This window comes from Scomber japonicus, chromosome 10 (genome assembly GCF_027409825.1).
Source record: "Scomber japonicus isolate fScoJap1 chromosome 10, fScoJap1.pri, whole genome shotgun sequence".
In the NCBI taxonomy this organism is placed as follows: domain Eukaryota; kingdom Metazoa; phylum Chordata; class Actinopteri; order Scombriformes; family Scombridae; genus Scomber; species Scomber japonicus.
Window position 1 is genome coordinate 19,497,504 of NC_070587.1, and position 12,509 is coordinate 19,510,012.

General features: G+C 42.6%; 2 protein-coding genes across 2 annotated transcripts in view; one reads left to right on the forward strand and one right to left on the reverse strand.

Moving 5' to 3' along the window:
* Positions 1-545: 545 nt before the first annotated feature.
* On the reverse strand, positions 546-4,698 carry LOC128365746 (prostaglandin reductase 3-like). The gene is made up of 2 exons (XM_053326311.1): positions 4,130-4,698; positions 546-1,711 (listed from the first exon to the last, which is right to left on the reverse strand). The coding sequence occupies exons 1-2, from the start codon at positions 4,411-4,413 to the stop codon at positions 781-783; spliced, it is 1,215 nt and encodes a 404-aa protein (XP_053182286.1). The 5' UTR covers positions 4,414-4,698; the 3' UTR covers positions 546-780.
* A 157-nt stretch (positions 4,699-4,855) lies between these two features.
* LOC128365745 (teashirt homolog 1-like) overlaps positions 4,856-12,509 on the forward strand; it is a 36,119-nt gene continuing 28,465 nt past the window's right edge. Inside the window, exons 1-2 of the mRNA XM_053326310.1 lie at positions 4,856-5,796; positions 5,999-6,567. Coding sequence (XP_053182285.1) covers positions 6,528-6,567 — 40 coding nt within the window. The 5' untranslated portion in view covers positions 4,856-5,796; positions 5,999-6,527. The remainder of the gene's footprint in view (positions 5,797-5,998; positions 6,568-12,509) is intronic.

The window sequence follows — 12,509 nt, forward strand, 5'->3', positions numbered from 1 at the left end:
TATACGTGTTTTTTTTAAACTTGCGGTGGGGAAACGTAATGGCATTTTCTAGTCCAACTCCTGGTTAGCTGGACTAATTTTTTTTTATTATGTGCAGCTTCGGGGCATGTGAATGAAAAGATTGATTGTGTGAATGCTGTTTCTGTCAGCCACAAACAGGCAATGAAATACCAAGCACACCTGGAGCAGCACTCACTTTTGACAAGCACATACCAATGTAAGCCTCTATTAGGAAAACAATGAAGTCTATCATAAAACATTTATCGTAGATAAAGTGCCTGAGAGTGCTTAAAGGAAGAACATTATGGCATCACATCTACAATAATTTCAGAAGTGGAATTGTAACAGAAAGTAGGTACAAAGATTAAGAAAAGGTGTAAAAAAAAAGAAAAAGATCTACAGTAAGTAATTTCAGCGGATACTGTCTCTGGGTTTTAATCTGATTATTTGTGCAATATTATTATCAATGCACAGTTATGAGTTAATTTTCTGATATTTTTATATTAGATTCTATCTTGCAAATTAGGAAGAGCTGAACCCTCACATAAACAAGAAAACAATCACTTTTTTATTGCACACAGTTTTCAAAGTCATGATAGCAGAAAATAAAGTTGCTTTGTGAAGCATTATGCAGCTTTACTTTTAATGCCATATCAATCATATTACAAAAATAAAGAGCGTGATCACCATTAAAAATGATTAAAGCTCTGATTTTACATTTTTAATATAACAATCATTTCAGTTCAAGTATGATTTCTTTAGTGCAATTAATCAGTTAAATCACAGTTTACTATTACTGACAGAGGGTGGTGCCACTTCCACCACGACCTTGCCCAGGTTTTTTCCAGCATACATGTAGTCTACAGCCCGGAAGACCGACTCTAAACCTACAAACCTCCCCTCCTGTGACAAATCCCCACGGTCCACCTCACACACTAGCTTCCCCTTGGCAAACAACTGCGTCATGCTACCCAGAGCCTCCTTGTAGTCACTGATGAAGTGGGGCAGGAAGAAACCCCGCATACTGGCTGACTTCTGGAGCAGCTTGACTGGTAGTGTTCCACCTCTGAACTCTGGGATCCCCGATGCAGTCTGGTACCCCGAGATGAAGCCAATCACAATCAGCCGGCCTTTATTTGCCAAACAATTCACTGCAAGCTCCATGACGCTGCCTCCAACTGACTCATAAACCACATCTATGCCTTTTGGGTACTCTTTCCTCAGCGTCTTGGCCAGGTCCTCGACGCTGTAGTTGATCGGCCTGTCACAACCAATGGATTTAAGGAAGCCGGCTTTTTCATTGGATGAGCAGGTCCCGATCACGTGACAACCAGCCTGTTTGGCAAACTGCACGGCGAACTGTCCCGTTCCTCCTGCAGCCGCTGTGACCAGGACGGTCTCACCTTTAGCCAGGTCGCCCAGACGTTTCAAGGCGATGTAGGCTGTGGCACCGCTGACCAGCAGGGTGAGGAACTCTGGCTTCACGGAGGGGACGGGCACAGTTTCCTTGGCTGGCACCACAGTGTACTCGGCAAACGCGCCGCTGCCGAAGTAGGCCACGGTGTCCCCGACGGTGTAACAGGAGCTGGCGCTGAGTCCGAGGCCGACGACCTCACCGATCCCCTCGAATCCGGCATCGAAGGGAGGCTTCACCGATGGGTCGTAACGGCCTGCAGTGTAATTAATATCAGAGGCGTTGATCCCCACAAAACTGAAATACAATCAGAGAAAAACAACATGGGTTGAAAGGTGAGAAAATAAAACTGTTATATTACGAGGTGATGAACAAAATTCATACAGAAAATTCACAATATCTTTTATCTGGTCATTAGTGTAAGCACATATTTCCTGAAGTCCTCTCCGAAGGTCAAGACTTCCTTCTCTAGACACGTCTGTATGGGGCAGAGACGCTTTGGTTTGTTTTGGCAATGATTCCTTTTTCTTTTGAGGAGAACAGTCCTGCACTGACAGGGAAAGGCTTGTATCACAAAACACACTGCATGATGTCATGATTCATTGTCTTCAGAGACACCCACAACAAACTGCACTTTTAAAATCTTAGATAGTTGCTTCTTGCCTCAACACGAAGACGGCTGTTTTCATCTTTGGTAACATGTTGGAAACAAATATGTGAGAAAGGAATGTATAAATAAATCATTTACTGTCTTTTAGAGCGGCATGCACGCTGCGCCTCATTACTGTGCATGTCACACGTGTACTTTGAGTCTGTAGATAATGCTTCTGTGGTTTATAGATGGGTCACGATGATATAACAAAACACCTTGATTCGACTGCTTTACCTCTATAGAATCAGCTTCCTCACAAAGAGAAAGATTATCTTATCAACAAAACTTACAACTATTTGGATGCACACAACTAAAAATACTGAGTCTGATACTTGTGATGATAAAGTCTCAATCTGTTCAAACGTAAACCTTTGAAAAAACTTTTAAAACTGATAACGTAGCTTTCACAATCACAGTGTGCTTTAAAATATGATATCATACAATGAACTTGAAAGCCCAACACATTACAGTGACATAGTTGCAAATGAAATGAATGTGAGGAATCAACAATCCTACACAAGAATACTGAATTAAACTTGAAATATTTAATCCATGCTTGTGTTTTTCATTTATAGGTAAAAATGATATTCAAAATTATGCAAATCATTTATTTTTAGTGCACTGTTACATGAAAATGAATTAAAACAAAATGTAGAATTTTGGACCGAGTGCTCACATATGTTAGGTTTAAAAAAAACATCACATAAAAGCATATCATATAATTTGATGCCACTTTCATCTCTCATATAGACGTCATGCATTTGTTAAGATTTGTGACTAAAAGTGAACACGTGGACCAGATTTGATATCAGGAGTCTTGAGGATTGAATGCATTTTCAAAAGAACTGTGATGTCATCAATCAAATCTAAAATAATGAAATAAAGCGTAAATCTTTTCTTGTACGTGCACCTTTCTTTCGCTCCAGTCGTTTCAATCATCAGTTTCTAACTCTGAGATTCCTCAATTAACACTGTCGTATTTTATATTTCATTAAGATTGCATTGGTGCTGTGCAAGGCGCTTTGAGGCGGCTCTTGTTTTGCACCAGAATCCCACCAAGCAAATATTTATTTTAAAACAGCTTCACAGATCCTGGGACTGTGATGCCTCACAACCTAATGGTCAAAGGTCTCATTTCACAAGCAACTGATCGCTGCCTTGCAAAACAATAAGTCACTAATGTAATGTTTTACACTCAGTCTCATGGAAAAGTGAATTTTATTGGCAGTAAATGCCACAATAAACCCTAAAGTGCATTTGTGTTAGGCTAATATAACATTTAACCTCACATCAGACATACATATAGTTGATAATGTAGTGACAAATAAAATATGGGTTAAGATATCACCTCCAGCTTGGATTAAAAATAGAATCCAACTATTTTTAAAACAGCACTGATTCATGTATTTTCAATCTTACATGAGCCAATGTCTAATTTTATATTATTTATCTTCTTTTTTTAATCATCTTTTAGGCTGCCAGGAATAAACGGTGTGTTATCCTGACTTCAGGTGGGTTCACTCTCCCTTAACAGTAAATACACTGCTGTGTTCTGCTGCTGTGAATGAGAGAAATGATGCTGCAATTCCCGCGCCATGTAAAACTGCATCTCCTTCTCCATCATCTCCATCTCTTAATGCCAGTCTGAGCCCCCCCATGACTTTCTCTTTGCAGGTTGGTGACGTAGAGAGACAGGAGGACAGAGAGAGAGAGAGGGAGAGAGAGAGAGAAAGAGAGAGAGATGCCGAGATGGATTGATAGACAAATGCAGAGAGGGCGGAACTTGGATTTACAGTACAGCGCTTATTCCTCACGTATTTTGCCATCTTGTGATGATGATGATGATGATGATGATGATCGCAGGTGCTGGACATGTGTAAATCGAGGTAAGCTGAGACCTTTTTACAACTTCTCACCCATACAGCTGGTGATCGGCACCAAATAATGATCTGCAAATAGACTCATGACACGCTCCGGGTCATCTATCGTTATTCCTAAGGCGCGTGGAGGAAACAGTAGCAGCTATATAGATTTCTGACCACCTTTCCAAAATAACTACTTACCGATTTCTCACCAGCAAGTCCTTGTCTCCGGGTGTCGGAACCGCAACCGTTTGTATAGAAGCAGCCTCTCTGAAATTAGGACTAAGCTTGGTTACGACCAGCTTTTTCATAGTGCTCGGTATGGAGGATCCTTTAAAATCCATGAAGTGCGCTGAGTAGGACATATCTATGATGAAGCGCCGCGCAACCGCATGAACTCCTGAAAGTGCGTCGGTTACTCTGCGCCCTCCGCCAATTACTGAAACCGCTCTCCTTCCGTTTCTCACCAACAACAGGCTGGACATTGCTCCGAAATGTGGCAAAGTTCACGGACAAACTTGAAGTGCGTGTGTAGCAGTAATAAGCTCAGCAGCCATTAGCCTGCGCTATAGGCTGTCCCTCTGCTTATGCAGGCCGTACCGTATCGGGCCGAACACAGCCGGGCCAAACGCGCGTTTAAATAAAACAAATAAAGCCTGTGATGCTTTACAGCTTGTCTCACAGTTACTTAAGCAAAAACAAAACATGCACGTAATCGAGTATAAAGCATTAAAACGTTGCTCTGCCGCAGCCTTGTAATAGCACAGCAGCGCCCCGACTTGTCGTCGGAGTCCCTCCCCTTCCCGGACACAACACTCACTTCCTAGTAAGGTGAAACAAATCAATCCTCATCTCCTAACACATCCTCAACCCTTTTTCCACCCACGAAAGCGACGCCAACCCCGTGGGATCCTTTCAAACCTTTAGAAATCCAAAATAGCCTAATAACCCATAGCGTGTTGCGCATACGCGTTACCGTTTATTTGCGTCTCTGTTCGGAGAGCGCTGTTGCCGAAACACGTTTGTGCCCACATGTACACCTGTAACCGGAGTGTGGATCAGCGATTTGTGAAAGTGTGTGGTTCGCATTCCACTCCTCTTGTAATGTTTCGTGTGGCAGTGTTATCATCTATTGTCACCTGACTGTCATCTTCTGGAAGCCTCTATCCAAAAATCGTGTCACCCTACTTTAAACCATTGAACCCCTGTCCCACCTCCAGAGGCAGTCGAAGTCCTAACTCGTGCTATGTCACTGCCACGATTTTATAATATAAAAAATGTCATGTAAGTTGTAACAACATTGTACTTGAGTAGTTTGTGATACATGTTCATGTAAGTTTGGTTTTAGTTTGGTCTCCAGATAAGTTCCGTGCGGATTCTTTTCTTTGTCGGAGGTTCGGTTTTTTTTGTAACCAAAGGGAGCGATAGAGGGAGAGAGAGAGAGGGGGGAAAACAAGACAATTAAAAAGATTGACAGGTAGGCTCCTCTGTCAGGGGTGACGCTTGTGGAGAGGGGAGGAGTAAAAATGTAGCAGGAAAAGCCACTCGATGCGTCTGTCTATCAGTTGAGACTGTCTGAAACAGCTTCTGGATCCTCCGCGTTTCCATTTTTTCTTTTTTGGGAGACCTCGGATCAGTCCCTGGAGTTTCCCCCCCTTTTCCTGCTATTTTTTTTAAAGAGACAAATATTTTAGTCCATGTCGATCTGATCTGTTGTTGGCGAAGCTTGGATGCGCCTGCGTCTTGTTTGTTTCCCCTCTCTCTCAAGTGATATCCTCTCCACCGCATCAACCACCCCTCCAAAAAACCGACTCTGTCCAAGATGCGATGAGATGAGCGGTGGAAATCATTTCCACGACTCTTAAAACGTAGGTAAGAGAGAAAGCTGGTCGTACCATTTATTTTTTTTTTCAATGGGAGAGAAAGAAGGAAGGAGGGGAGGGAGGAAAAAGTCTCCGCCGGACTGGTGAGGCTTGATCCGGGCTGAGGTGGCGTGGTGGTGACGGGACTGACATTAACCCATCTAATGCCTGTCTATCTATTTTCTCCTCTCCCCTTTCTCTCTTTCAGGTCTCTGGCAAAAGAAGAGAAGGAGACACAAGGATACATTACTTATCAGAGGTGTGCGGTGCGCTCACACGGGACTTATTTGTTTGGTTACAGCCAGAGTTTATTTATTTTTTAGTTTTGGTGTGCGTAAAAAGCGCAGCAAACTATCGTCCCCCTCCAAACAGCACTGGAGATTAGGGGGATTTTTTTTCCGGGGGAGTGAACTGAAAACTTGGGTTTCAAGGTGCCTGCCTTCTTGCTTCTGCTTTTTATCCTGCCATGAGAGAGATGAAGGAAGATGATCTTTGATGGACATGAAGGTGTCAGGAGCTGGCCGAATCCGTTCGTAATTTTTGAGCTTATCGTCGCTGGAGCCGATCCAGCTGTTAAGTCTAAAAAAGCCAAGCCAGTGTGAAAAAATAATTCTAGTCATCTTGAGCTCCGAGATCAAAACCCCCTCCCCTGAAAAACGGGATGATTTTTCAAAACTGACAGACTTGATTTCTTTGTAATTCCTGCATGAGAAGCACCGTGGAAAGTGACGGTCACTATGCCGAGGAGAAAGCAGCAAGAGCCGCGGCGATCAGCAGGTATAACCCACCCCTCCATTACGACCATTTCCCATCCCAGTAGCCAAGTAGTTTTTATTTACATGTGCCAAATGAAAATATCTCCATCCACATCACATTTGTTAGTTGTGCTGCATGCAGCGATTTATTTTACAACTCTGTTTAAATTAGATTTGTTGTGTTATTAACATAGCGCACAACTCACCCCTGAACCACACTTTTAAATGTGTCTAATTGCGCAAATGACGCACATATCTGCGCAATGCCACTTTGAGAATTTTTTTCCCCTTCTTTGCCAGGAAAGTTCTCTTAAGAATGGTGAGATAAACTAAATGGCATGTTATGGGGGATAAAAGGGAGCTTTTGAGGTTCAAGAGTGAGTAATGATGAATAATTGACTGGGGAAGAAGGGGGAGAAAACTGGTGAGAGCCGGTTTTTTCCTTTCTTTCTATTTTATTAGAGGATTGCCATCCTTGATTTGATGCGTGATTGATCGCCTGTCATGTGGCAGTCTTTGATCTATTCATCCCTGATAAACATCAATAAATCCCTCCATGAAGACAGGCATGCCTCTAGAAGGTTTAGCCACTCAAACACACAACCCCCTGTTGTCTCAACAAGGATCCAAAAAGGGGTGAAAAAAGTTGTGAATTATGTTGGAAAATAAGCTCATTTTATTTTTAAGGGATAGTACTAAAAGCAGATGAAAAGACGGTGTATGTGTTGAATAAATCACAGGAGAAATCTACCCAAACACTCTTTTTTTTAATCAGGTGTTTGGGTCCCCTCGAATGCCTTTTCTTCTCACTTATAAATGTTGAGTTTTTTATACGCATTTCCATCCAAATTCACCCCACACTCACTGTAAGAATCAGCCCAGTAATGAAATCAATATCCAGTGCTGGAGGGGAGTATAATATTTGCTATGTGACCAACTGATGAAACCAGGTGTTGGCAGAGGACCGACAAGGTTGACTTCTAGTGGTTTGGATTTGGACTCCCCCTTTTTCCTCTCGTCTCCCTGCAGCCTTTAAACAAATGTAAATGAGTGACAGGGGTTTCTACCTCTGTGCTAATGAGGCCGAGCCTTTGAAGTTAGGCATTAACAACTGGAGTGAACAAAAGACAGTTACAGAATTTTAAAGAGATTTTGAAATATGAGGTGCAAAGCGGGTCGAACAGGAGGGCCAGCCGACGAAGACTTTGAACTCAGTAGGTTTTATCATTTTAAGCAGGGGAGCTGCTGATGATGGTGATGATGATGATGGTGATGAGGAGGAGGATGAGAAGGAGTGTAGGATGGAGAGAACATTCAACCGGTGATCGCTGTTGACTTCTTTCTCCCATTGCATCTTGTCTTTCTAGCAAAGCATTGTTCATATGATTTCTGGCCCACACTGCGAGGAAAGGATTTAGATTTAGATATCGAGGCTGACTTCACTTTTTCTGAGTGTGTGTTCTGTGTGTGTGTGTGTGTGTGTGTGTTAGTTTCGGCTGTTGTTTTGGCGAAATATCCCTCTGGAAAAGGGTCAGCCGTGGTGGGAGCAGAGTGACTCCTGTTAGGTTTCTGCATGTAGATGGAGGCATGAAAACATGACATCCCGTTGACCCCTCCCTCCCCTCTCCTCTCTCTCTCTAAACACACACATACACGTTTTTTTAACACACACACACACACCATTGATCCATTACACTGTCCACTGAGTGCCATGTGCATCATGGGTTGTAATGGTCAATCACAGCTTGGCAGACGGGATGTTTTCCATTCTTCCATGAACATGATGGTCGGTCAGAGATAACGCCCCCCACCCCATGCTCCCAGTAGCAACAAATAACTAACACACTCTCACACACACACACACTCACTCACACACACACATACAATCCAGACTAGCCTGATGCTCCACTGGGAGCTGGTACTGACCTGTGGCTTCCTCTCTGTGCTGCTGCTCAGAGAGGAAATTGCTCATGGTGGGACTGAGCATGGAAATCAGAGCTCAGACAATTAAAACAATAGCAGACTTGTCTCAACAGGTTTCTTTTTTTCTCTCTCTCTGTCTCTCACCTTGTATCTTTTTGAAGAATACTATTTGTTACCATTTTTGTGTTAGTAATTCAAGGCCATAGGCTGCATAAAATATATCACTACACCAGAAGCGGCGAAAGTTGTAATTGTGAATTCTTCAATTGAGAATTACAATCAGTTGTGTAAATTTTACAATTATTTTCCTGTAACATTACATTTCTTGGGCAGCTCTACATTAAATATTTATCATGGCCTTTTAATAACAATGACATTTTTGCATTGCTTGCTCTCCTTCACATTTCAATTTTTCTAAAAATTGTATCACTGCTTTCATATTTTTTGCAGCAGTAAAGAAAATTCTGATTTTGAAACATTTTTTTTTTTTGCTAAACTAGATATTGCATTATTTTCTCAAGGATTACAGTAAATCCATAAAAGATATGAGACACATTTTTATACAGATGAAACTTACACTTACACTTGTTATCATTTTATAGTTTCCCTTTAGAAATCCAAACAGCAAAACCATGAAAAAAAAGCTTTAAAAAAATCTGCATCAGCAACTGTGTGTATATTTTCCCCCACTTCTTTCTGCACTGATGCATGCTCCTGTGTGTGTGTGTGTGTGTGTGTGTGTGTGTGTGTGTGTGTGTGTGTGTGTGTGTGTGTGTGTGTGTGTGTGTTATTACACTTGTAGCCTCACTTCATCATTAAACGACTCAATTTAAAGGTGACGAGGACAGGATGGAAGGCAGGAACAATTAAAAGGCAGAATGGAGTGACGCCGTCTTTCATCCACGGCGGGGTTAGATAGTCTTACAGGAGGAAGACGAGGAGGAAGAGCAGATAAGATAGTCACTCTTATTTCTGCAGAGCACGATGGTTAATTATAAGAGAGGCTATGTGTGTGTGTGTGTGTGTGTGTGTGTGTGTGTATGTGTGTATGTGCATATATGGGGAGTGGTGGGGGTAAGGTTGCTTCCCGTTGGCTTCATTAGAGAGAGCCCTAATTATCTGTGGAGCTGATGGATTTGTGACAGGCCCTAACGATTAATGCTGACAAATTCAGTAAGGTGTCAAGTCCGCAGCTGCCTTGATGTAATCAAGTTGATATTATACAGTCCCCATAGCCCCTAGTGCAGCACCAACTCAATTTGCCTGTGCAGGTGACAAATGGACTTTGCTACCTGACTAATCACGTCAAGAGACAATGCCAGTTAATGACCTCAGTGAGCCCCCGCCACCCCCACCGCCACCACTCTTATAACCTTGCAATAAGCAAGCCAGACCAGCCACAAAACATCTCAACCCCCCCACTCTCCCTTTCTTCTCTTTTTTATTTTCTACCGTTGCCTTTTTGCTTTGGTCTCTTTTTTAATTATAGCGCTCTCGTGTCAGGCATTTTCTTAAAGTTTCCTCGTGTTTTTGAATGGAATGTGAGGGTGGAAAATTTTCATCTGTTGCAAGAGATTTATTTATTTTTATATTAATGACACGGCTCAGGGCTGTTCTAACCACTTGATATATAAGCACTCCAAAGTAATCCCGTGAACCATTTTTAAAATATAGACATTCTGTTGAAGTGTTTACACTTTTGCGTGTGTTGCAGCTCTGCTAGTAAATCACCACCACATCATAACACGGTCTCCACGTAGTTTGGCTGCATGAAAGTGAACGTCCTCCCAACTCGGTACTGGAGCCGCTTCGCTGAAGGCCTCCAGTTTATTCCGAGCTGGAGAATCACAGTGCCCAGGGATTAATGATTTTGCATGCCCAGGGTAGCTAAGATTACACAGCGACCTTTGTGCTCTTTCTTGACGATGCTGTTATGTGATATTCTCCCCTCGAAATAATCAGTATACTGAGATTTATGTGCCCCCCACCCGTCTGTCTACACCAACGTCCTGAGGAGTACAGCAGTGTATTGCCTGTATGTGAGTGTGTGTGTGTGTGTGTATTTTTTCACTTATAATGTTGCCGGATTTTAATACCACTCTCCTTCCTGAGAATTAGAACAGTCCTGTTTTGATGAAAAGTTAATTTTCAGCAAAGGAACTAGTGTTTTGGCTTGAAAGTTGGAGCAGCTTAACTTCCGATGGCTTAAAGGCTCCACGGCTTCTGAGAAGTGAGAAGTTTATGTTAGAATTCAATGAAAAAAGTGTGTACATGTTTGTGTGTGTGTGTGTGTGTGAGTGAGAGAGAGAGAGAGAGAGAGTGAGAGAGAGAAGAAGGGGAGAAAGACAGAGGCAAAGAGAGTGTGTGTGTTTGTGTATGTGTGTGTGTGTTTGTAGCTTAGCACTGACCGGTGTTAGTTTTCCCGGAATGAATAACTTGAACGAGTGTAACGGTAACCATGCCATGTTAGTCATCCTCTTTAGCAGGGCCTTGCTTCAGATGGCCTGTCTGCCCCCCCCCCCCCCCCACAGGAGCAGGAAAACAACCTCCTAACAGCAGCCCCACATATTTCTCACTTCTGACTGTCATATCTGTTCACTATTCCCAATCAAAAGGAGGGATATCAGACAGAGCAGGAACACATATTGATCCACCGCAGCCAGTTTTATTTTTCCCTCCTTCACTTGTACTGTATGTTTCCTGGGCGTTCCCTGCGAGTGTGTGTTTGGCGGTCGGGCTCGGCTAGAGGTTACTATAATTGGAGCGGCGGTGCCGTTAGCAGGTGGCATCGATCGACCTCGTCGATAGCCACTTTTGCTCCAGCGCCACCCTCCGAAACTAATAGTTAAATTTACATCTGGGATTTGAGCCAGTCAAAGGTCAAACATGCTCAGCTTGCACTTCTAATGCGTCGAGTCACTGCAAGTGCCCCTATGTGTGTGTGTGTGTGTGTGTGTGTGTGTGTGTGTGTGTGTGTGTGTGTTTGTGTTTGTGTTTGTGCCCATTGGTTACTTAGTTACATGCATCCACTGCCTTTATAATCTTCATAAAATGTTATCTATTTGCACAGGCACCATAAATGTGTTATTAGCTCATATATGAAATAGTAGAAAGATCAACATGAAAGGTTTTTTTTTGTATTGATTATTAATGAATATCTAATATAATGAAATGGAAGGTATTAGCGAGGTTTAAGCGGCGTGTGTTAAACTTTTTCTGTTCACACAGATAAGGATATATTTCACATCAACAGTAATGCCCCTCCTTCTCTCTCTCTCTCTCTCTCTCTCTCTCTCTCTCTCTCTCTCTCTCTCTCTCTCTCTCTCTCTCTCTCTCTCTCTCTCTCTCTCTCTCTCTCTCTCTCACCCTCTCTCTCTCTCTCCCTCTCTCCTTCTGATTCTTTCTGGGGCATTTTCAACAAAAGCTGCCCTGAGGGCACGCTGCTGCCATCACTAGCAGTGTGTTGCCTTTGCCGCACTTTAGACACACACAAAAACACACACCGTCAACCATAAACACAGACAGCCAGACTGACAGACAGACAGACACACACACACCTACACCTAATGCTTAAGTGCAGCCAGCATGTCTCTGTGGGAGGTCATAATGGAGGTGGCTTAGTATGATGGGAAATCATATCATTAAAGCAGCCAGATGTGCTTTGTTGCCTGCCTTGCAGCACATAAAAACAGCAGCAAGTCATGGGATCCAAAAAAGAAAAAATCCAAGTCTGAGAAAATCAAGTCTGAAACAGATAGAAAGCAGCCCTCTGGGACTGGGCTGACAAGCAGTCTTACTCCTGACTGCCATAGAAAAACAATTTCCCCCCAAATAAAGAATTTTTGTTCTCATTTTTCAATGTTGCAGCAGCATAACAAACTTGTTTTTTTTTTACCTTTTCGTGAAATTCAGATTGGACTTAAAGCTTTGATAAACACAGCGCTGGTGCTGTTATCTGCTCTTTGTTAAGTGTGCTTAATTACTATGTAATATTTGTGTTGTGCTGAGTAATTACATTTTGTTAAGGCTCCACAGTGGGGA